The sequence below is a fragment of the Pongo abelii genome, chromosome 14 (genome assembly GCF_028885655.2).
Source record: "Pongo abelii isolate AG06213 chromosome 14, NHGRI_mPonAbe1-v2.0_pri, whole genome shotgun sequence".
NCBI classification, from domain to species: Eukaryota; Metazoa; Chordata; class Mammalia; order Primates; family Hominidae; genus Pongo; species Pongo abelii.
Window position 1 is genome coordinate 27,658,125 of NC_071999.2, and position 26,027 is coordinate 27,684,151.

At 37.2% G+C, this 26,027-nt stretch overlaps 1 protein-coding gene and 1 pseudogene across 1 annotated transcript in view; both read left to right on the forward strand.

Moving 5' to 3' along the window:
- The window catches only part of LOC100434948 (phosphatidylinositol 3,4,5-trisphosphate 3-phosphatase TPTE2-like), a 105,188-nt gene that overhangs the window by 32,762 nt on the left and 46,399 nt on the right, over window positions 1-26,027 (forward strand). Inside the window, exons 8-14 of the mRNA XM_063714751.1 lie at window positions 1,048-1,107; window positions 6,964-7,014; window positions 9,151-9,312; window positions 15,772-15,891; window positions 17,539-17,638; window positions 17,785-17,848; window positions 18,584-18,648. Of these exons, the coding sequence (XP_063570821.1) occupies window positions 1,048-1,107; window positions 6,964-7,014; window positions 9,151-9,312; window positions 15,772-15,891; window positions 17,539-17,638; window positions 17,785-17,848; window positions 18,584-18,648 (622 nt within the window). The remainder of the gene's footprint in view (window positions 1-1,047; window positions 1,108-6,963; window positions 7,015-9,150; window positions 9,313-15,771; window positions 15,892-17,538; window positions 17,639-17,784; window positions 17,849-18,583; window positions 18,649-26,027) is intronic.
- Window positions 16,200-16,294, forward strand: LOC112128676 (U2 spliceosomal RNA; annotated as a pseudogene).

A 26,027-nucleotide genomic window follows, 5' to 3' on the forward strand; every position in this document is an offset into this window, starting at 1 on the left:
CAAAAAGCAGGTTTAAAAATATCAACAAACCATTAGCTAGACTAGTTAAGAAAAAGAGGAGACCCAAATAAGTAAAATTAGAAACAAAAAAAGAGACCTCATAACAGATATGACAGAAATAAAAAGAATTATTAGAGACTGTTATGAACAACTCTACAATAAATTTGAAAACCTAGAGGAAGTGGACAAACTCCTTGACCCATACGACCTACCAAGACTAAACCAAGAAGAAACAGAAAACCTGAACAGACCAGAAACAAGTAACGAGATTGAATCAGTAATAAAAAGGCTTTCAACAAAGTCCAGGACCTGATGGCTTCACCACTTAATTCTCACTTGTGAAAAGAAGAGTCATTTGCTACAGCAAACTTCATTGTTGTCCTATTTTAAGAAATTGCCTCAGCCACTCCAACCATTGGCAACCAACACTCTGATCAGTCAGCAGCCATGAACATGGAGGCAACGCCCTCCACCAGCAAAAAGACTATGACTTGCTAAAGGCTCAGGTGATCATTAGCATTTTTTAACCAATAAAGTAATTTTTAATTAAGGTATGTACATAAGTTTTTTGAACATAATGCCATTGCAAACTTAACAGGCTACAGTGTAAGGTAAACATAACTTTTATATGCACAGGGGAACCAAAACATTTGTGTGAGTTGCTTAATGCAGTTTTTGCTTTATTGCAGTGGTCTGGAATGAAACCCACAATGTCTTTGAGATATGTCTATACACATTTATGTATTATATATCTGTGTACATATTCTTTTATATATCTTCATATGCATGTATATAGAAAGAGACAGAGAGAGAAAAGAAGCTAAAAATATGCAAAATTCAGTGTTAGGAGTATCCATGAGGAAAGAGTTTCTGGTTAATGATTGTAATTTTCTTTCTTAAATTTTAGGTCTTCCAGTGAGCTAAGTCATGTTTACTATATCCTTTAGATTCATGGGATTCTTGTTATTCAAATATATTTTTCATCACTATTTTGTGTAGCAAATATCTAATGATATATTTTTGCTTTTTTTTTTCTGGTGGCTAAAGTATGTTAGAACAACTTTCCAAGTTTGAAGTTGAAGATGCTGAAAATGTTGCTTCGTATGAGTAAGTCAGTTTGAAGTTTGAAAGGAGGGAGCCATTGATGGATCTCTTATCTTTAGTTAAACAGGGCTTACACTGAGACAAGAAGGACAAAGGGAAACTATGGAAAGATATCAAAATATATGGGTGGGAGGGTACACCTTATTTACTCCAGTTGAATTCTTAGACAAGTATTATTTTGAAAAAAAATTCCATCCATTCAGAAATAAATGTTCTTCTAGTTTGAAAATGTAAAAAGTATTCTTAGAAGAAATTAATTCCATTAAAAGTTTTTTCTTAAAAAAACAGGAATGCAGAATGCTACTTAACTCATCAATAATGAACGTTTCTCATTTTTACTGGATATTGTGTGATTCCCAATTTTGTAGATTTTGCCTATGAGCAAATAGTATTGATAGCAAAAGCAAACATGTTTTGCTGACTAAAGACCTCTTTATGCTCATTGGGATTTTATTCTTATTTGTTTCTAATCTCACTAGAGTACTTCCTGTTGCACTGACCTGAAGGCATTTTATCATGTACTCACTGTAATGAAACAATACATTCTTAAACTGGCTTGTGTCTGAACTGCAGACATATTCGGGAGATTTTTCTTCTGCTTCTTTCTTGCCCAGTTGTATAACCATTCTCCAGCTTGTGTCAATGCTGGAGAGGAAGTACTGCCATAGAGGAAGTTAACTCACCGTGGTTGTAAGCTGTTGGTGTCTAAACAAAGATTGGAAGCAAAGAGGGCAAATACAAATAGTTCTTCAAATTACCCTGAATTTGCCACTGAATTAAACTGTGTGTCTGCAAATTAGCTATACGTTTTCTGTAATGGAGCTGCCCAGGGCTGAAGCAAAATTAGACAGATTAAGCAAGGCAAGCATTTCATTCTTTCCCCACTCCAAAAAAAATAAAGCAGGTTTTCGTTTTATTTTATTTTTAAGTTACAAAGTCTCATTACATAGGTATCGGAGGAATTTGCAGTAGTCCCTGTGAGAAATGCTGGTGTTTCATACCAGGGGGATGATATTGGATTTATAGTAAAAGCTGGAATCAGTGCTTGGCTTTGACATCATATATTCATTCACCTGATACTCAGCAAGTCACTAACCCTCTTTAACTTTCAGATTATTCAGATGTAAACTGGTTATAATGCTATCTATGTACTGGATATTGTATTGTAAAAAATTAGTAATAAAACTAAAATAACATGCAAAAGTACTTTGAAAACTCTGTAGCTCCGTAATAGGTTTTATTCTAAAAACTGAAAATAACATAAGAGTTCATTAAAGGAAAATCAGAAAATACAATCAACAAATCTACCCACATATAGTCATTCTTAAACTTTGATGCATGCACTTCTAAGTTCTTTAAGCATATACTTGTTTTGTTTACAGATATGAGACCATACTTATTATTATTCTTTTGTAAATAACTTTATTACTTAATGACATCATGACTATATTTTTTGTTAATATATATTCATGTGCACTTACAACATTATTTGTAACTGTTATGTAATACTTCATGATGTGAATGTGCCATAATTTATTTAATAGTCAGATATTGCTGAACAATTAAGTTTTTTACAAGTTTTTAACTGTTACAAAAAATGAATATATTTGAGGCTAAATCTCTGTATATTGTTGGTTATTTGCTTGTTATAAATTCTCAGAAGTGGAAATTCTGTGTCAAAGGGAATGATTGTGACACTATTGGTATTGATATGTGCTTTAACATCAAGATGCAAAGTGTACATTTCTCCCCTCCCACACTTTACACTAGCTATCATTGGTTTCTTTGATATTAGTAAATATATTTGTTCTAATGCACATTCTTTGAAACACCTTCATTTACCCTTTTCTGTCTTTGGACTAAAAAGTTAAATCTGTTGATCCTTTTTCTATTTTATGTAATATAAGTAATTTCTCTCAGGTTGTCTTGCTTTTCACTATATAAAACTATTTAATCTTCATGTAATCAAATGTATCTGTACTTTTCTTTGTGATTTTGCCTTTAATGTTATTCTCAGAAAGTCCTTCTTACCCCAAGATTTTAAATATATTCACCAAAATTTCTGTTTTGAATTTATTTTCTTCATTTAAATAAAATATCTGCCCTGAATTTACTTTGTCTTAAGGTATAAAGTGTAGAAATTTACTTTTCTCCTAAGTGACTCATAGTTTTCTCAGCATGAGCATGTCATCCCCCTGTATTGTCCTTACCCTGTTTTAGTGATCTAGAGTGAGCAGGAAGACCAGAGTCACTACAGTGTTTTTCGTGCGTTGTATCATGGCCACCTCCCTACCCCCAGAGTCTGTACCAGAGAAAAATGTGTCCAGTGGGAGAGATAGCACCTGCCTTCAATACAAATCCCATTTCATTAAACATGGTCTTGTTAGTGTCATGTAGCTTCCACCTTCTATTGATAAAAAATGAGTCATGTTCATAGTTAATATTTGTGCTTTTAATTCAACTTTGATATTAATATTGGAACTTTTAGTGTTTTAAGGTTTAGTATCTCATATCTTTTTTTCTCTCTCTTTTTTTTTTTGAGCCAGAGTCTCATTCTGTCACCAGGCTGGAGTGCAGTGGCACCATCTCAGCTCACTGCAACCTCCGCCTCCCAGGTTCAAGCGATTCTCCTGCCTCAGCCTCCTGAGTAGCTGGGACTACAGGCACGCACCACCACGCCCAGCTAATTTTTTGTATTTTTAGTAGGGACGGAGTTTCACCATGTTGCTCAAGGATGGTCTCTATCTCTTGACCTCGTGATCTGCCTGCCTCGGCCACCCAAAGTGCTGGGATTACAGGCGTGAGCCACCGTGCCTGGCCCCTATCTCTTTATTTTTAAACTGCCATTTAAATTTAGATTTTGTCTCTCGTGTATAGCATGTAATGCCTTTAATTTCAAAATTATCTGAGAGTATTTCTCAATATGCAATATGAGAGTAATATGTTTGTATTTGTGATTTCTGGTATGTTTGGTTTTATTTATCATCTTTTTCTTTATTAAAAACACTTTGATATTTTCTTTTTAAATTTGTCTATATTTTGCTATTACTTGATTTGTTTTTATCCCTTGCATTTTTTATTGATATGCAAGTCAGAAGCCCGTTTCTAGTCTATCAATGTTTATATTTAAATGTTTAAAAAACATAATTATACCATTTTTCTCCATCAATATCGAGAATAAAACTGGACTTGCACCTGTGAAAGATAAGAAATGCGACCTGCCTTTACTTCTATCTTCTTCCACACCTTGAATCCTAGTGTAAGAATGCCTAAAAATTCAAATCAATACTATTATTCATGATTTTATATTATTTATCTTTATTTTTAGAATCATTTATTTACATTTTCACCTGCTACATTTTTATCCTACATTAACAATTATTATTTAGACCTAACTAATTCTGAGTTTTTATTATTTACCATCTTTTCTCTGTAAGTCATCTTCCTTATTTCTGTGTTCTTCATTTTGATTCATTGCTCAGCTGACTCAAGCACTTTGAGTAACTGTTTTCAGGAAAGGTACATGGAGAATATGCTTTGAGTTGCTGCATGTTGGAGTGTCTGTCTGTTGCTCCTGAGTGTGAACAGTACTTTTCCTGGAAATTGATTTATTGAGTCATAGTTACTTCCCTGCAAACTCTGCACATAACTGCTTGAAGCTGCATTTACATAGTACACTTTTTTTAACCAAAAAAGTCTCAATTGTATTTACTTGGTATAGTTTCAGAGGACACTGAAACAGATTAAGGGGCTAAAGCCACCCAAGCCACTCCTTCATGCCTTCGTAAACTGTCAGGCTTGGTTCTGTATGCTGACATTGTCAAGTGAGTTCAGATTTATGACATTTCCTTGATACCCAGAGATCCAGTAGACTGTGGGATCGGAGGTTCTTGTAGTAAGAGAATGGCAACTTGAGGAGAGAATTCACCTCTTTTGGCCAATTGATCCTCCATCTACGTCAGCCTTAACTCTCCAAGCCTGGGTGGAGGTGGTGGGTCCAGGTGGAGGAGGGGAAGGTTAGAAGGATTGGGGATTTCCCTTATCTCAGGTTAACCTAACATCATTCATCAAAGGCCAATTTTGTTTTTTTAGCTTTTATTTTAGGTTTGGATGTACATGTGAGGTTTGTTACATAGGTAAACATGTGTCAGGAGGTTTTCTTTTTACATATTATTTCATCATCCAGGTATTAAGCTTAGTACCCAAATAGTTATCTTTTCTGCTGCTCTCTCTCCTCCTACCCTCCCCACTTAAGTAGACCCCAGTGTCTATTTCCTTCTTTGTGTTCATAAGTCCTTATGATTTAGCTACCACTGATAGGTGAGAACATTCAGTATTTGGTTTTCTGTTTCTGCACTAGTTTGCTAAGGATAATAGCCTCCAGCTCCATCCATGTTCCCACAAAAGACATTATCTCATTCTTTTTTTATGGCTGCATGGTATTCCATGGTATATACGTACCACATTTTCTTTACCCAATCTGTCATTGATGGGTACCTAGGTTGATTGCATGTCTTTGCTATTGTAAATACTGCTGCAGTGAACATTCATATGCATGTATCTTTATAGTAGAATGATTTATATTCTTCTGGGTATCTACTCAGTAATGGGATTGCTCAGTCAAATAGTTCTGCTTTTAGCTCTTCAAAGTATTGCCATACTGCTTTTTACAGTGGTTGAACTAATTTACACTCCCATCAACAATGTATAAGTATTCCCTTTTCTCTGCAACCTTGCCAGCATCTGTTATTTTTTGGCTTTTTAGTAATAGCCATTCTATTACTAAATAGCATGTGAAATAGTATCTCATTGTAGTTTTGATTTGCATTTCTCTAATCTGTGATATTGAGCTTTTCTTCATATGCTTGTTGGCCACATGTATGTCTTCTTTTGAGAAATGTCTGTTCATGTCAAAGGCCAATTTTGTCAGTGCCCCAGTTCTGCTCAGTATCTGCCCTCTTTGTTCTCTAGTCTTAGGCACAGGCTGTGAGCATTGTCTCAGGATTCATGGCTCTTGGGGTGGAATTTGAGTCCTGTGTTGGAGGCTTCAGTATGACAGAAACTTCCTGAAGACTTCTCCTACTGAAGCCTCCTTTGTTGGAGGCTTCTCCTCCTGAAGAGCCTCCAACACAGGAGACTTCAGTAGGACAAAAAAATTGTTCCTCATCAGCTACCTTGTCTCCAGCCATAAGGTAAAATGAGGCATTACTGGAGGCTCCATCAAACAGGTTCTCCTTCCTTTGACTAATGGAAGCAGCCTGGTCTTTCGGGTGTTTCTCCTTTGAAGTATATCTTACTAAAATGCCTTACCTCTGAAGTTCATTTGCAACCTCATATGCAACTCTTGCTAATGTGTATCTGTTCACTAGGTGTCTAGTCTGAGGAGATGACAAGAGCATCATTTACTCCCTGTGCTCATTCCTGAAACACCTTATTTTATGGCAGTGGAAACTGAGATCTGGTCAAAGTTTGATGACTTGCCCAGGCTGGCATTAAAATACAGTTCTCTTCTATCACCCTTTTCTGTCTTCATGCTATACTCCTTGAGTTGATGACCACAAGTTTAAGTTTAGTATTGCCATAAAGTTGGGGTTGGGGCTTTGTATGCAATGGAAATGTTACTAAACATCCAAAGTTTACTGTCTTATTTGCATATATTCTGGATAGCAAAGTAAAAAGGTAAAGTACTCATGGAGCAGGAAGAATAAAATTTTAGCAATTAGTAAAAAGTATTTTGTTATACAACTTCTGAATAATTTTATTTTAAAATTATATTTATAAAGGCCTTTGTTTTTTGGTTAAATTTACAATATAGGTTAGAAGAAATCTGATTAATTTTATTTTTACTTCTTTTTGCAGCAACAAGATTAAGGAAATTGTGCGTTCAATTGTATCATCCTTTGCATTTGGGTATGTGAGACATAGAAAACACCATGTATTAAATATATGAGACTTGGCTGGGCACAGTGGCTCACGCCTGTAATCCCAGCACTCTGGGAGGCCGAGGCGGGTGGATCACCTGAAGTCAGGAGTTCAAGAACAGCCTGGCTAACATGGTGAAACCACATCTCTACTAAAAATACAAAAATTAGCCAAGCATAATGGTGGGTGCCTGGAATCCCAGCTACTCAGGAGGCTGAGGCAGAAGAATCGCTTGAACCTAGGAGGCATAGGTTGCAGTGAGCTGAAATTGCACCATTGCATTGCAGCCTGGGTGACAGAGCAAGACTCCATGTAAAAAAAAAAAGAAAAAAAAATATATGAGTCTCATATATGTGAGACTTAATACTTCAATGAGGAACACTGAAATCAAATAACAAAAAACCATTTTTTGTTATATATATATGTCTCATATATATGTTATATAACATGTTATATATGTTTTGTTTTGTTACATATATAACATGTTATATATATAATATATAATATATGATATATATTTATTATGTATAATTAATATATAATTATAAATAATTATATATTAATTATAAATATATAATATTATATATAACATGTTACATATATTTTGTTATATATGTCTCATATATGTTATATACATATATAAGTCTCATATATATCTTTGTTATATATATATGGGTCTTAATACTTCAATGAGAAACACTGAAATCAAATAAGAAAAAAGCATTTCCACTGTCCATCAGTTGCTAAGTAGCCATGTGCCCCATCTAATGTAATCTAATTTATCATGGAATTTTGGTTTAAACTGGACATTCAGACTTGCAAATAAATGGCTTTTGCCTAAGATTAATAGTAACATATTAATATTGTTTTTCTTCCATCTGCAAAGTAGAAAACAATATAATATTGTTTTTCTTCCATCTGCAAAAGTGACGTTAATGAAAATCAAATGTTAAAATTCTATAATTATAAGTAAAGTGTTTTATTAAGTACCTTATACATCTAGAATTACTCTTTAATTCCGGAAACAATTTACTTAGACTCTTCTCTACATAAGAGTAAGATTTCATACTATGATATAGATTTATGCAATATAATTGTTTCCTTTTGAATTAATAATATTTGAATTTCAGCTGCAAGTTTTTAAAAAAGTACTTCGAAGACTAATTCATCTTCATAGATTAGGCAAATAGTCTAATCAGTTTATGGAGAAAGTATTTAGAATATGTAACAGGAAGTGGCAGGAGGTACTGTAGAGTTCAAGACTCATATGCCCATCACTATGCTAGAAGTACCCATAAATATGGAATCATGTACTTGTTGAAAATGTCACTGATGGGCTGGGCGCAGTGGCTCACGCCTGTAATCCCAGCACTTTGGGAGGCCAAGGCGGGTGGATCACGAGGTCAGGAGATTGAGACCATCCTGGCTAACACGGTGAAACCCCGTCTCTACTAAAAATACAAAAAATTAGCCAGGCGTGGTGGCGGGTGCCTGTAGTCCCTGCTTCTCTGGAGGCTGAGGCAGGAGAATGGCCTGAACCCAGGAGGCGGAGCTTGCAGTGAGCAGAGATCGCGCCACTGCACTCCGGCCTGGGGGACAGAGCAAGACTCCATCTCAAAAAAAAAAAAAAAAAAAAAAAAAAGAAAATGTCACTGATGAAAAATCTTGGTCTTTTAAGAGCTTATGTTACTCATGCTTTCATTTGGTTTTTATTAATAAATTCTTTAGAATTATCCAGATTAATGAGGGTTTATTTTTTATGAGAAATTGGTATAAACTTCTTAGGAAATTCTCAAATTTTAAGAAGAGTTTGCAAACAGACACAGGTGATTTTAATTCAGTTTTACTTTTCTCTCTTGAGGTGTTGGTCTGATGTGTCTACTATAAAAGGGCATGATAATATCTTGTGAAGTGGTTTGGTGAGAATTTTGTTTATTAAGAACTGCTTCTGTTGGGTGAAAACAGTGATTTTTCTGAGATTCTAAGACATTACAGTTTTTCCTGCCACTGGGCAGCTTGATACTAAATAATAACATTTTGGTACCTGATCAGTGGCCTAAATATAGTATAGCTATAGAGACAAACGCCCCTTTATCTTTGCATTTATTTATTTATTTATTTTAGAATATTTGGAGTTTTCCTGGTCTTACTGGATGTCACTCTCCTCCTTGCCGACCTAATTTTCACTGATAGCAAACTTTATATTCCTTTGGAGTATCGTTCTATTTCTCCAGCTATTGCCTTATTTTTTCTCATGGATGTTCTTCTTCGAATGTTTGTAGAAAGGTAAGTTTGATTATTTTTATAATGCATTAAGCTATTTTGTACTTTTATAAGAAGCACTTTGGGAGGCTGAGGTGGGAGGATCCCAAGGTCAGGAGTTCAAGACAATCCTGGCCAACATGGTGAAACCCCGTCTCTACTAAAAATACAAAAATTAACTGGGCGTGGTGGTGGTTGCCTGGAATCCCAGCTGCTTGGGAGGCTGAGGCAGGAGAATCGTTTGAACCTGGGAGGCAGAAGTTGCAGTGAGCCGAGATCACGCCATTGCACTCTAGCCTGGGTGACAGGGCAAGACTCCATCTCAAAAAAAAAAAAAAAAAAGAAGCATTTTAAAATAATTAACAGGAGCATTCACCACAAACTGACTTAAGGGCCTTTGGGCCTTATGAGAACATTGGCGGTAGTCTGGCGGTACCCCCCTTGGCCTGTGTTTGAGGTGGCCATGGATTGATGCTCCTCTGCCTTTGGACAGGGGTGGAAAGAGTGGGAGGGACTGCATCTTGTGGTTTGAGTGACAGCTCAGCCATAGCACAATAAAACACTAGGTAGACTTTTAAAGTTTTTGATCTAGGCCCTGATTCCCAGACAGCACCTTTGGATCCACCTGGAGGCTAGGAGAACTTGCCATCCTGAAGAGAAGGACACAGGCCTGGCTGTTTTTACCATGTGATGACTGTAGAGCCCCAGGGCCTTCAGCAAACTTCTGCAATAGCTAAGGAGTGGTTACAGCAGGTCTTGGGCAAGACCCAGTGCTGTGCTGGCCTCAGGTCTGACCCAATGCAGTCACAGTAATGGTGGCCGCAGGGGTGCTTGTGTCACTCAACCCCAAGCTTTAGGTGCCTCAGAACAGAGAGAGAGAGACTCTGTTTGTTTGGGAGAAAGTAAGGGAAGAAAACAAGAGTCTCTTTTTGGTAATGCAGAGAATTATCCTGGCTCTTGTCCAAGACGATTAAGGCAGTACCACTATGAGTCTGCAAGAACCACAGAGTTTAGGAGGCTTGGGGTGCCCCCTAAAGCAGATACAGTTTAGATCACAATATCCAAGTTCTTCAAATATCTGGAAAGCCTTCCCGAGAAAGATGGGTACAAACAAGCCCTGACAGTGAAAACTACAATAAATACAGTGAAAACTACAATAAATACCTAACTCTTCAATGCCCAGACACCAAAGAACATCTGCTAGCATCAACACTCTCCAGGAAAACATGACCTCACCAAATGAACTAAATAAGACACCAGGGGCCAATCCTGTAGAAACAGAGATATGTGACCTTTTAGACAAAGAACTCAAAATAGCTGTGTTGAGGAAACTCAAAGAAATTCAAGATAACACAGAGAAGGAATTCATAATTCTATTAGATAAGTTTAACAAAGAGATTGAAATAATTTAAAAGAATCAAGCAGAAATTCTGGAGCCAAAAAATGTAATTGGCACGCCAGAGAATGCATTAGAGTCTTTTAATGGCAGAATTCATAAACCAAGAGAAAGAATTAATGAGCTTGAAGACAGGCTATTTCAAAATACATAGAGGAAACAAAGGAAAGAATAAAAAACAATGATGCATGCCTACAGGATCTAGAAAATAGCCTCAAAAGGACAAATCTAAGTGGTATTGGCCTTAAAGAGGAGGTGGGGAGTGTAGAAAGTTTATTCAAAGGGATAGTAACAGAACGTCCCAAACCTACAGAAAGATATCAATATCCAAGTACAAGAAAGTTACAAAACATCAAGCAGATGTAACTCAAGACTACCTCAAGGAATTTAATAATCACAGTCCCAAAGATCAAGGATAAAGAAAGAATCTTAAAAGCAGCAAGAGAAAAGAAACCAATAATATACATTGGAGCTACAATATATCTGGCAGCAGACTCTTTAGTAGAAATGTTTCAGGCCAGGAGAGAGTGGCATGACATATTGAAAGTGCTGAAGGAAAAAAACATTTACCCTAGAACAGTGTATCCAGTGAAAATATCCTTCAAAGTGAAGGGGAAATAAAGACTTTTCCACACAAAAGCTGAGCGATTTTGTCAACACCAGACCTGTCCTAGAAGAAATGCTAAAGGGAGTATTTCAATCAGAAAGATAAGGACATTAATGATCAATAAGTAACAACCTGAAGGTATAAAACTCACTGGTAATAGTAGGTATACAGAAAAATGCAGAATGTTATAACACTGTAACTATGATGTATAAACTACTCTTATTCTAAGTAGAGAGACTAAATTATGAGCCAATCAAAAATATTAACTACAACTTTTCAAGACATAGTGGTATAATAAGATATAAATAGAAATAACAAAAAGTTAAAAAATAGGGAGACAAAGTTAAGTTGTAGAGTTTTTATTAGTTTTCTTTTTACCTGTTTATGAAAACAGTGTTATTATAAGATTAAAATAATGGATTATAAGATAATATTTACAAGCCTCATGGTAACCTCAAACCAAAAAACATAACAATGGATACACGAAAAATAAAAAACAAGAAACTAGATTATATCACCAGAGAAAATTACCTTCACTAATGGAAGACAGGAAGGAAAGAAGGAAGAGAAGACCCCAAAACAACCAGAAAACAAATAACAAAATGACAGGAGTAAGTCCTTACTTATCAATAATAACATTGAGTGTCAGCAGACTAAACTTTTCAATGAAAAGACAGAGTGGATGAATGGATGAAAGAACAAGACCCATCCAGGCATGGTGGCTCACGCCTGTAATCCCAGCACTTTGGGAGGCCGAGGCAGGCAGATCACAAGGTCAAGAGCTAGAGACCATCCTGGCAAACATGGTGAAACCCTGTCTCTACTAAAAATACAAAAATTAGCTGGGTGTGGTGGTGGGCACCTGTAGTCCCAGCTACTCAGGAGGCTGAGGCAGGAGAATCGCTTGAACCCGGGAGGCAGAAGTTGCAGTGAGCCGAGATGGTGCCACTGCACTCCAGCCTGGTGACAGAGCAAGACTCCATCTCAAAAATAAATAAATAAATAAATAAACTAAAAAGACCCATTGATGTGTTGCCTACAGGAAACACTCTTCTCTCATAAAGACACACGTAGGCTGGAAGTGGTGGCTCACTCCTATAATCCCAGCACTTTGGGAGGCAGAGGCGGGTGGTTTACTGGAGGTCAGGGGTTCAAGACCAGCCTGGCCAATATGGTGAAACCCCGTCTCTACTAAAAATACAAAAATTAGCTGGGTGTGGTGCCGGGTGCCTGTAATTTCAGCTACTGATGAGGCCGAGGCAGGAGAATCACTTGAACCTGGGAGGCAGAGGTTGCAGTGAGCTGAGATCACGCCACTGCACTCCAGCCTGGGTGACAGAGTGAGACTCAGTCTCAAAAAAAAAAAAAAACCCTAAACCAAAAACATGCTAATATATCTGACAAATATTGATGCAAAAATCCTCAACAAGATACTAGAAACTGAATTCAACAATATATGGGAAAGATCATTCATCATGACAAGTGGGATGTCTCTCTGGGATGCAAGAATGGTTCAACATTTGCAAATCAACCAATGCGATATATTATATCCACACAATAAAGGATAAAAACCGTAAGATCATTTCAGTTGATGCTGAAAAAGCATTTGATAAAATTCAACATCCCTTCATGGTAAGCACCCTAAAAAAACTGAGTATAGATGTAACACACCTCAACATAATAAAAACCATATATGACAGACCCACAGTCAGTACCATAATGAATGGGGAAAAACTGAAAAGCTTTCCTCTGCCATCTAGAACACAATGAGGATGCCCACTTTTACCACTGTTATTCAACATAGTACCGGAAGTCCTAGCTAGCACCATTATAGAAGAGAAAGAAAGGGAATAAAAAAAGAAATCCAAATTGGGATGGAAGAAGTAAAATTATCCTTGTGTTTGCAGATGATACATTTTATTTGGAAAATACTAAAGACTCCACAGAAAAAACTATTAGAATTGATAAATTCGATAAAGTTGCAGGACACAAAATCAATATACAAAAATCAGTAGCATTTCTACATATCAACAGTGAACCATTTGGAAAGGACATTTAAAAAGTGGTCCTATATACAGTAGCCACAAATAAAATTAAATACCTAGAAATTAACCTAACCAAAGAAGTGTAAGATCTTTATAATGAAAATGGTAAAACACTGATGAAAGAAATGGAAGAGGACACCAAAAAATGGAAAGAGATTCCACGTTCATGGATTGGAAGAATCAATATTGTTAAAATGTCCATACTATCCAAAGCAATTTACAGATTCAATGCACTTCCTGTCAAAATATGAATGACATTCTTCACAGAAATAGAAGAAACAATCTTAAAATTTATATGGAGCCACAAAAGACCCAGAATAGCCAAAGCTATTCTAAGCAAAAAGAACAAAGCTGGAGGAATCACATTACCTGACTTCAAATTATACTACAGAACTATACAACCAAAACACCATGGCACTGGCATAAAAACAGACACATAGACCACTGGAACAGAATAGAGAACCCAGAAACAAATCCACACACACTTACAGTGAACTCATTTTTAATAAATGTGCCAAGAACATACATTGAACAAAAGGCATCTCTTCAACAAATGGTTCTGGGAAAACTGGATATACACATACAGAAGAATGCACCTAGACCCCTACCTCTCACCATATACAAAAATCAAATCAACATGGATTAAAGACTTAAATCTAAGACCTCAATGAAACTACTATACTATAAGAGAACATTGGGAAGAATCTCCAGGACATTGGTCTGAGCAAAAATTACTTGGGCTATACCCGATAAGCACAGGCAACCAAAGCAAAAATGGGCAAATGGGATCACATCAAGTTAAAAAGCTGCTTCATATCAGAGGAAACAATTAACAAAGTGAAGAGACAGCCCACAGAATGGGAGAAAATAATTGCAAACTACCCATCTGAAAAGGGATTAATAACAAGAGTATGTAAGGAGCTCAAACAACTCTCTAGGAAAAAATCTAATAATCTAATTTTTTAAATGAGCATAAGATTTGAATAGGCATTTCTCAAAAGAAAACATACAGGTGGTAAACAGGCATATCAAGAGATGCTTAACATCATTGATCATTAGAGAAATTCGCAGTGTAGAAAACTACAATGAGATATCATCTCACCCCAGCTAAAATGGTTTATATCCAAAAGTCAGGCAATAACAAATCCTGACAAAGATGTGAAGATAAGAGAACCCTCATACACTGTTGATGGAAATGTAAATTAGTAGAACCAACTGGAGAACAGTTTGGAGGTTACTCAAAAAACTAAAACTAGAACTACCATATGATCCAGCAATCCCACTGCTGGGTAGATACTCACAAGAAAGGAAATCAGTATATAGAAGAGATATCTGCATTCCCTGTTTGTTGCAGCACTGTTCGTAATGGCTAAGATTTGGAAGCAATCTAAGTGTCCATCAACAGATGAATGGATAAAGAAAATATAGTACATATACACAAGAGAGTATTATTTAGCCATAAAAAACAATAAGATCCTGGCCAAGTGCAGTGGCTCACGCCTGTAATCCCAGCACTTTGGGAGGCTGAGGTGGGCAGATCACCTGAAGTCGGGAGTTTGAGACCAGCCTGACCAACATGGAGAAACCCCATCTCTACTAAAAATACAAAAATTAGCTGGGTGTGGTGCCGGGCGCCTGTAATCTCAGCTACTCTTGAGGCTGAGGCAGGAGAATCGCTTGAACCCGGGAGGTGGAGGTTGCAGTGATCTGAGATCACGCCATTGCACTCCAGCCTGGGCAACAAGAACAAAACTCCATCTCAAAAAAAAAAGAGATCCTGTCATCTGGAGCAACATGGATGGAACTGGAGATCACTATGTTTGTTAAGTGAAATAAGCCAGGCACAGAAGGATAAACATCACATGTTCTCACTTATTATGGGGCTCTTAAAAAAAAAAAAGACAATTGAACTCATAGACCTAGAGAGTAGAAGGATGGTCATCAGAGGCTGGGAATGGTAGTAGGGGCTTGGGGGTGGGGAGGTGGGGATGGTTAATAGGTACAAAAAAATAGACTGAGTAATGCCTACTATTTGATAGCACAACAGATTGACCATAGTCAACAATAACTTGATTGTATATTTTTAAATGACTGAAAGAGTGTAATTGACTGAAAGACAAATGCTTGAGGGGATAGATACCCCATTGTCCACAATAAGGGTGATTATTACACATTTAGTTATATCTCTTATTATACTTGAATTGCCATGTTGGTGTTTTAGTCACATATAAGTGTCAAATGATGAATATAATTTTATTGTTTGAAAAATTCCCATGAATGTTATATTTTTCCCTTAGTCTACTCTAGAAAATACATTTTAAATAATTCATGATAGTAGAATTCTTAATGGGGATGAGTCAATAGTTTGTGGTCTTTAAATATTCCTATCTCTTCTTGCAGGGGAGAATGAACTTTTTTTTTGTTTTATATTACAGGAGACAGCAGTATTTTTCTGACTTATTTAACATTTTAGATACCGCCATTATTGTGATTCCTCTGCTGGTTGATGTCGTTTACATTTTTTTCGACATTAAGTTTCTTAGGAATATTCCCAGGTATGAAACGTAAGACTTACCTCTCTTAAAGTTTTTCATTAACTTTAGCATTTTCTGTGGCTTTTATTCTATATAATCTTTTCAACTTCAAATGTTCTCATTCTATACCAAATACATTGCTTTAAAATGAAATGTTTAGGTAAATTCCCACATACTTTGAAACTAAAAGATTGCGATATTTAGGGACCAGTGAAGAGTATACACACTAAGTACCATTAATTGAATAAAGAAGATGCAGTACCCAAAGAAGGACTTCTACTAACTTTAACTTCTCTACATTTTGAAGTTCTCATCAAATTCCCATTTGTATCATTTTTTGGCCTTTTGGCTAAGATCAAGTATAATATTCTTATCAGTTTAATATCTGCTATATCAAAAAAATTTATACTGAAAACAATTCCCCTCTGTGCTTTAATTACAAATCCCTTACACATAGTGTTCTGTCTGGATTTTTCCTACAGCCAAGAGGGAATTTATTTGAGCATAGGCAAAATTTGAGTGACTTCAATCATGAGTTTCTAAAAATTAGCAAACAGAACAGAAACTAGGAGATGACACATGTAGCAACACAATGGTAGAGTTTTGCAGTATAGTTGTGGTAGAAACAAAGCTTAGGCAAAGTTAGAACTGTTAGGGATTAGGAAACTAAAGAGTGTATGAGGCCCTGATGACTTTTTTTTCTTTTTTTACTGTGACAATGAGGAAAATGAAAGAGCAAATGTATACTGGGATGTAGATGGTGGCTTCCTAAGCTTGTTCATGGGTCAAATAGCTGATTTCTTTTCGTACCCTAGCTTCCCTGGACTACAGCTCAGGCCCCAACTAAAAGCATGTTAAGTGATAGGCTTTTGGAGTTATTTGAAAATAACCTCAGCCAATGTGGTCCTCTGACTAGAAACCTCAGCATCACTTGACAGCTTGCTAGAAATATAAGAAAAAAAATACCTTAGGCCCCACCCTGGACCCACTGAATTGGTATCTCTGGGACCCAGCAATCTGCAGCTTAACAAGCTTTTCCAGATGGCTCTTATTGACATGTGCCCAAATCAGAGAAGCACTAGTCCATACCATCAGTTCTCTGCTTTGGTGTTTCTGATGGTAGGAGAGATACCAGCTAGCACACTTTGGAAGTATCTCAATCTGTTGCCTGCCTGATGTGCATTAGCAGCTGTAGTGAACATCTGTTACTCATGGGAATAACAAAGATGAACAAGAATAATCGATTTGTTTTGATGTGGAAAAATTGAAAATGCTAGTCTTAAATCCCAAAATTAAATTTACAAATGCTAAGAGTCTATTGTATCACTATTTCTCTAGACCAGAATTTCTCAGCCTCAGCATTACTGACATTTTGGGCCAGATCATTGTCATAAGAGGGTGATGAGCAGTTATATTAATTGCAGGATGTTTTAGCAAAATTCCTGGCCTCTATTCACTAGATGTAAGTAACACACAGACACACACACACGCACGCACGCCAGTTGTGAAAACCTAAATGCCTCCAGACATTGCCAAATATCCCCCAGGTAGGTAATTGGAGAGAGGAGGGAAAATTGCCTCTGGTTAACAACTGCTGCTCTAGACATAGTTTATATTGATAAAATTCTGTTTCTGAAGCAAAAATTGATCTTTTTAATTTATTGTTAGATGGACATATTTAGTTCGACTTCTACAACTTATTATTCTGATAAGAATTTTTCGTCTGGTTCATCAAAAAAGACAACTTGAAAAGCTGATGAGAAGGCTGGTAAGTGAGCAAAACATGCTTATGATTCAGAAAAATATTTTGTATTTTGGGACCCATTGGCAAGCGTTGATATCTATACTGTATAATGTTTCTTATTTTTATGTTGATGAATGTTTCACAAACTAATGATGATTTTAAACTCTCAGGTTTCAGAAAACAAAAGGCGATACACAAGGGATGGATTTGACCTAGACCTCACTTACGTTACAGGTTTGTGACACTTAACTGTTGATTTACTTGTATTACTTCACTTTTTCTTGTAATTGTATTTTTTTTTGCCTCATCTAAGACACATTCATTCAAAATATTCTTTATTCAAGAGGATATATGCCACTGTGATAGTGTGACATATTTGTGGTTTAGCCCTGGCAATGGAAGATCTGCATGTCTTCTCAATTCAGGACTACTCAGTTGCAGCATAGGAACTTGAATGGATTTTCAGCTGACTCCATTTGAGTTTCAATTTATTAACTTCTAGTAGTTATTTCTGAGTCCCAAGGATCCTACAGAGACCTCTTCTCATCCTAGAGCCCCAGAGAATGAGGTCAGTGCTTTGTAGATCTCAGGTTTTCTGAGTCAGAGGGCTGCAAAGCACCTTGGGAGTTCCCACCTTCACTGGTGCCCAGAACTCTTGGATTTTTTCAGGTATTTAAGATAAGAAATAAATTCTAAGAACAGGGGGAACTTCAGACTGAGGCCATCATAAGTACATGGCATACAGTTAGAACTAGTGGAGACTTAAGAACGCCATGCCAGTTTAATGGTCATTGTGCTGGATAATTTAATATGTTATTTGATTATCCTGAGTATTAGCTTTTTTCTGTCAACCTCAATCTTAAAAGGTTTTTTCTGTGAAAATGGAGTCTGATCATGTATAAATTAATTTTTTGTGTGTTATATGAAATCTATAATAATGTTTGTAATAGTGATGATTTTGACTTTCAGAACGTATTATTGCTATGTCATTTCCATCTTCTGGAAGGCAGTCTTTCTATAGAAATCCAATCGAGGTAAGGGTCTTTATCTGACAAATACTCATTTCTCAGTGAATGTAGACTGTGTAGTCATAAGTTTAATATTGACCCAGATATGGCAGTATTCTTTTAAAAATGTATTCTTTCAAGTAAAAAAATCATAATGGATTGATACCAGTTACAATTGTGCCAGTAGTTACAAACCACCCCAAAACTTACTGGCTTATAACAGCAACTATTTATTTGGCTCATGATACTATGGTTTGTGAATTTGGGATGGGCTTAACTGTCCAATTCAGGTGCTTGCAGAAAGGATTTCCTGTCTCAACTAAGCTCATTCATGTATCTGTGGGCAGCTACTGGGTCATCTGAGGACTGGCTAGTCTAAAATGACTTGGATATCCTCAGCTGACAGAGCCACTGCATGCTACATGCACCCCCCAAGGCCCAAGGCCCATCCCATCTGGCACCCACTGCTGCCAACAGCCCCACCCCCTTCACCAGCAGAGCCACCATATGCTGCATGCACTTCTAAGGCACTGAGGACTGGCCTGCCTGGTGCCCACCCTGCTGTTGGCAATACCCCACAACTAGCAAAGCCACTGCAGCTAGCATGCATATGCCTAAGGCCTGAGAACTAATCTGAATGATGGCTCTCACACCAAGAAAAGCCATACCACTGTCTCCACAAACACTCACCGTCAGGACACTGAGGCACTCATGACACCACTGAATGCTGATTACAGCCAAAAAAGTCACCTGAAGACTATATTACTGCACCCACCCAGAACCAAAGTCAAATTACCCTACTCAGTGAACACTATAGGAGACAACTATTGGAAAAACTATTTATCTATGAAAGCTCCCTAACATTGGAAGAGGCAACTGTTCCCCCAGATGTGCAAAAATCAGTTTAGGACCACAAGAAACATGAAAAGCAAGGAAACATTACACCTCCAAAGAAACACAATAATTCCCCATTAACAGACCCTAAATTTAAAGAGTATATCAAATGGCTAAGAAGGAATTCAAAATAATGATCTTAGGGAAACTCTATGAGATACAGAGAATACAGATAGACAAATCAATGAAATTAGAAAAACAATTTATGATCTTATGAGAAATTCAACAAGGATATATATGTCATTAAAAACCAGACAGAGATCATGGAGCTGAAGAATTTAAGGAATAAAATAAAAATACAATCAAGAGTCCAGGTGCAGTGTTTCCCACCTGTTATCCCAGCACTTTGGGAGGCCAAGGCAGTGGATCACTTGAGGCCAGGAATTCAAGACAAGCCTGATGAACATGGCGTAATCCTGTCTCTAAAAAATACAAAAATTAGTTGGGTTTGGTGGCGCATGCCTGCAATCCAAGCTACTTGGGAGGCTGAGACACCAGAATTGCTTGAATCCAGGAGGTGGAGGTTGCAGTGAGCCAAGATTGTGCCACTGCACTCCAGCCTGGGTGGCAGAGTGATACCCTGCCTCAAAAAAAAAAAAAAAAAAATACAATCAAGAGCTTTAAAAACAGACGTGGGAGAGATATGGCCAAAATCTAGGAAGCTCAAAGGTTCTCAAATAGATTCAACCCGAAAAGGTCTTCTCAGAGGTGAATAGTAGTCAAACTGTCAAAAGTCAAAAAGAGGGAATATTCATCAGGTGCGGTGGCTCACACCTGTAATCCCAGCACTTCAGGAGGCTGAGGCGGGTGGATCACTTGAGGCCAGGAGTTCAAGGTGAGCATGGCCAACATGAAGAAACTCCATTTCTACTAATAATACAAAAAAATTAGCTGGGTGTGGTGGCGTGAACCTGTAGTTGCAGTTACTTGGGAGGCTGAATCACGAGAATTGCTTAAACTCAGGAGGTGGAGGTTGCAGTAGGCCAAGATCACACCACTGCACTACAGCCTGGGTGACAGAGTGAGACTGTATCCAAAAAAAAAGGAAATGTTAAAAACAGCAAGAAAAAAGCATTAAGTCACATATAAGGGAACCTCCATTTGATTAACAGCCACTCCAGCCTGCCAGCTATGGAGAATACAGACAGTCTGGACAAGGAAGAGTTCCCCACAACACAGCACAACTGGCTTGCCAGATCATGACCAGACTGCTTCTTTAAGCAGGACCCCAATCCATTCCTCCTCACTGGGCAGGAATCCCTGCAGGGGCTTTAACCACTCCAGCAACGGTTCTATGGACAGAGCTTTGATCCCTCCCTGAAATGGAGCTCCTGGCGGGAGGGGCAGCTGCCATCTCTGCAATTTGGTCAACTCAGCCACTCCAACCTGCTGGCTTTGGAGAATACAGGTGGTCCGGAGGAGGAAGGATCCCCCACAATGCAGCACACCTGCTCTACCCCAAAGCAGCCAGACTGTTTCTTTGGATGGGTCCCTGATCCCATGCCTCCTGACTGGGTGAGAATGCCCAACAGGGGTCTCCAGCCACCTCCTGCAGGTATGTGCGGGCTGGCGACAGGTCAGTATCCCCCTGGGATGGAGCTTCCAAAGGAAGGAGCTGGCTGCCATCTTTGCTGTTTCTCAGGCTTCACTGGTAATACCTCATTCAGAGTCTATGAGGAACTTAAATTTACAAGAAAAAAACAACCCCATTAAAAAGGGGCAAAGGATCTGAACAACACTTCCCAAAAGAGACATGCTTGCAGGCAACAAAAATATGAAAAAAAAAAGCTCACCATCACTCATCATTAAAGAAATGCAAACAAAACCACAGTGAGATACCATCTCATGCCAGTCAGAATGGCTATTATTAAAAAGCCAAAAAATAACAGATGCTGGGAAGGTTGTGGAGAAAAAGGAATGCTTTTACACTGTTGGTGGGTGTGTAAATTAGTTCAACCCCTGTGGAAGACAGTGTGGCAATTCCTCAAAGACCTAGAGGCAGAAATACCATCAGACCCAGCAATCCCATTATGGGGTATATACCCAAAGGAATATAAATCATTGTCTTATAAAAATACATGCATGCACACATATGTTCATTGCAGCAGTATTCACAATAGCAAAGACATGGAATCAACCTAAATGCCAGTCAATGATAGATTGGATAAAGAAAATATGGTACATAGAGCGGGACGTCTGGCTTCTGAGCGGGAACCTTTGTAGTGCCAATGATGGAAGAGAGAATTAAATATGGGTGATGTTGAGAAAGGCAAGAAAATTTTTGTTCAGAAGTGTGCCCGGTGCCACACCATGGAAATGGGAGGCAAGCACAAGACTGAGCCTAATCTCCATGGTCTCTTCCAGTGGAAGACAGGTCAGGCCATTGGATTATCTTACATAGACACCGATAAGAACAAAGGCATCACCTGAGGAGAGGATACACTGATAGAGTATTTTGAGAATCCCAGCAACTACATTCCTGGAACAAAAATGATCTTTTCCAGCATTAAGAAGAAGGCAGAAAGGGCAGACTTGATAGTTATTTCAAAAAAGCTACTAGGGAGTAATAATTGGCCACTGCCTTATATTACAAGACACAAGTATCTCATGACTTTTTTATGTGTACCATAATTTAATAGATCTCATACACCAGAATTCAGATTATGAATGACTGTCAGAATATTTTGTTGGGCAGTCCTGACTTAAAACTAAGACTGGCTTGTGGTTAAATGAATAAGTTTGGTTTTTGAATATTAATAGTAATTCCAATTCAGTAAATGCTATCACTATTTACCCCTTCTAAAGATATGATTAGACTTTGTTAATAATGTTCAACTTTTCACAAAGATGGTGAGTACTATCTTAAAACTTATTGAAGATTGGTTTTATATTTATATTTATATTGGTTTATATTTAGACTTATATGACTGGTTATGTGAATATATTTAAATATTGGGGAAATTCCTTCACTGTCTCAGAACCAAGCAAGATTCACCTGTATTTTGTGTTTATTTGCCTCTTAAAGGCAAGGGTTGAAGATAAGGTAGCAATGTCTACTTTGTATTTTTGGCCTTAACTGTGCCAATGTAATTAGAATTCCCTGTATTTAAGATGGTTCCTTTTATTTATTCAAAGGCATTTTATGTGGTTTATGTGTAATATCAAAGATTATTTAACACTTAAAAAAACAACAAAAACAGAAAATGTGGTACATAAATACCATGGAAAACTGTGCAGCCATAAAAAGGAACAAGATTACATCCTTTGCAGAGACATGGATGGAGCTGGAAGCTGATATCCTCAGCAAACTAACACGGGAACAGAAAACCAAACACCGCATGTTCTCACTTATATGTGGGAGCTGACAATGAGAACACATGGGCACACGATGGGGAACAACACACACTGGGGCCTGTGGGGAGGGAGGGGATGGGGGAAGGAGAGCATCAGGAAGAATACTTAATGGATACTGGGCTTAATACCTAGGGATGGGATGATCTGTGCAGCAAACCACCATGGCACACATCTACCTGTGTAACACACCTGCACATCCTCCACATGTACCCCTGAACCTAAAAGAAAGTTGAAGTAAAAAAGATATATAAAATTATCTGTATATACATAGGCCCCGATGTAAGTATACATTATATATGCATGCGTCTATAACCACATTTTTATTGAGGTATACCACATATGGTAGGTTGCACTAATCAAGTATATATCTTGATGATATTATACCTAAGTATATATGCATGTAACCAACACCTCTATCAATATATTGGTCCATGACTGACCTCCAATTAATTGTTGTAAAGATATAGAGTATCAAGGTTCGTGTTTTTTACATAGCTCTCAATTCCTCCTGTACTGTTTATTGTAAAGAGCATGATTTTCCCCAATGAATTGCAGAGGTGCGTTTATTGCAAACAAAGTGAACATATATGTATAGGTCTGTTTCTGGGCTTTTTGTCCTTTCGTTATGACTGTCTATACTTAAGTCCAGACCATAGTTTTAATTATTATGGCTTTATAGTGACTCTTGAGAACTTGTGTATAAGTCCTCCAACTTTGTACTTCTTTGTTTAAAAACTATCTTGGCTCTCCTAGATTTTTTGAATTTCCATATAAATTTTAGAATCATCTTGGCAGTTTCATACACACACACACACACACACACACACACTCAAACCCACACAAACACACCCCCACACCCTGTTAGTATTTTGACTTGAGCATTGACTACATAGCTTAATTTGGAGAGAATTGACATCTAAAAATACTGAGATTTCCAACTCATGAACATAATACATCTCTCTACTGATGTCTTCTTTGATTTCTTTTAGCAATGTTTGTAGTGTATAGGTTTTACACATCGTTTGTTAGTTTTATTTCTATGTAGTTGATAAGTTTTTATGCTATTTTAAATGATATTTGAATATCTTCATTTTCTAAATATTTGCTCTTGGTATGTAAGAACATAACTAATTTTTGTATATTGACTTTTGTTTATTTGTTTCTCTTAAGACAGGCCCTTGCTCTGTCACCACAGGCTGGAGTGCAGTGGCACCTGGGCTCAAGCATTTCTCCCACCTCAGTCTCCCATATAGCTGGGACTACAAGCAGGCATCACCACACTTGGCTAATTTTTTTAATTAATTTTTGTAGAGAAGGAGTCTCTCTGGTCTCACTGACCTAGGCTGGTCTTGAACTCCTGGATTCAAGCAATCCTCCCACCTCAGCCTCCCAAAGTGCTGGGATTACAGGTGTGAGCCACCACACCTGGCCTTTTATGTTGATTTTACATCTAGCATCCTTCATAAATTCACATATTCATTTTAATAATGAATGTGTAGATTCCCTGGGATTTTTTAAATGTATACAATCATATAAAGTTACTACTTTCTTCCCACTTTTTATACTTTTTTCTTTCTTTATTGAATTATCTAGGACTTTCATGGTAATATTGAATAGAAATGGTAAAAGGAGGCAGCCTTGCCTTGTTCCCAAACTCAGGTGGAAAGAATTTCATGCTTCACTATTTGAAATGATGTTTGCTATAGGCTTTTGTAGTCATTCTTTACTAGATTAAGACAGTCCATTTTATTTCTAGTTTGCTAAAAGTTTTGAATCATGAATTGGTATTGAATATATCAGATATTTTTTCTGCATCTATCAAGGTAATCAAAATGTTTTTCTGTTATTCCATTAATGAGATTTTCAAATGTTAAACCAACATTTTTTATTTTTGGAATAAACTCCTTTTGGTCTTAATGTATTATCTTTTTTATGTATCACTAGATTCTATTTGCTAATATTTTATTTAGAACTTTTCATCTGTGTTCATGAGGGATATGTAGTTTTCTTTCCTGAAATGTCTTTATCAGCTGGTCTACAATTACCTTAGCTTAGGTGTCTTGGGTAACTCCTACCTGCTCAACTCATCTTCATCCTCCATCAGGATGAATATGATGGGTATGTTTCAAGGTAATGGCAAAAGGAAAGAGCTAGAGTGGAATCTTACAAATGCTTTTGCAAGCCTCTCCTTTGTGGCATCCCAGTGACCAAATCAACTCACATAATGGAACACAAAATTAGAGTGAAAGGGCACTACGAGGTGAAATGTGAGGGCTTGGATTCAGGAAAAGTTGAAGAATTGAGACCATTGATGGAATGATTCTACCTTATTCTCAGGCAGGGAAGCATTTTTATATATGCAGATAGTTCACAAGAAATAACTACTATATAGTCAGAGACTCAAGACTTTAGCAATTGTATAAAAATACATTTGTAAATACCTAAAGACCTTGAAGAGAATGGTCTGAACCACATCTCACCCAGGTTATGCTATTTACGGCTAAGACATGACTCTACCACTCCCTTGGCCAATTTTGAAAATTGTTTCAAACTATTTATTTGAGGTGGAAGTACTTTCTGTCGCTCCTAATGGGCACAGTCACGGAGTAATGTGACCAGGGTCCACTGGATGGGTCATGGCACTTGAGGGCAGACATCCCAAAATTTCCAAATTCCATCTTTATGGGGAAAACATCTCTTGATTGCTAATATTGTTTTTTAAAGCAAGTAAAGTTAATAACTCTGAGTTAATTATAGCATGTCTAAATTGAGCCAATTTTCTTTTAGTAGATTTGGTGGTGACTAATATAAATTTGACAATACTTAATATTAGCTGGGGTGTTTTTCAAAAGCCAAAAACTTTTAGCATGTAAATCAAAACAAAGACATTACTATTTTTTTCTTGGGTGATCTCTAGACTCTTGGTTTCTATCAGTTATTAAACTGTTATCTCAACTGTTAATCTCCTTGGGGCATTGACAAAGTACTAATAAGTCGTTGATTCCTTTACCATTTTTAATCAGAGTATCCCAAAAGGAGGTAATCATGTGTTTTAATAAATTCCACAAATCATAAACCACCCAGAAAGCAAATCTACCATCCATATTAATATTTAGTCTTTAATCTTTGCCAGAGTGCAGCCCCAAACCCAAGCTACT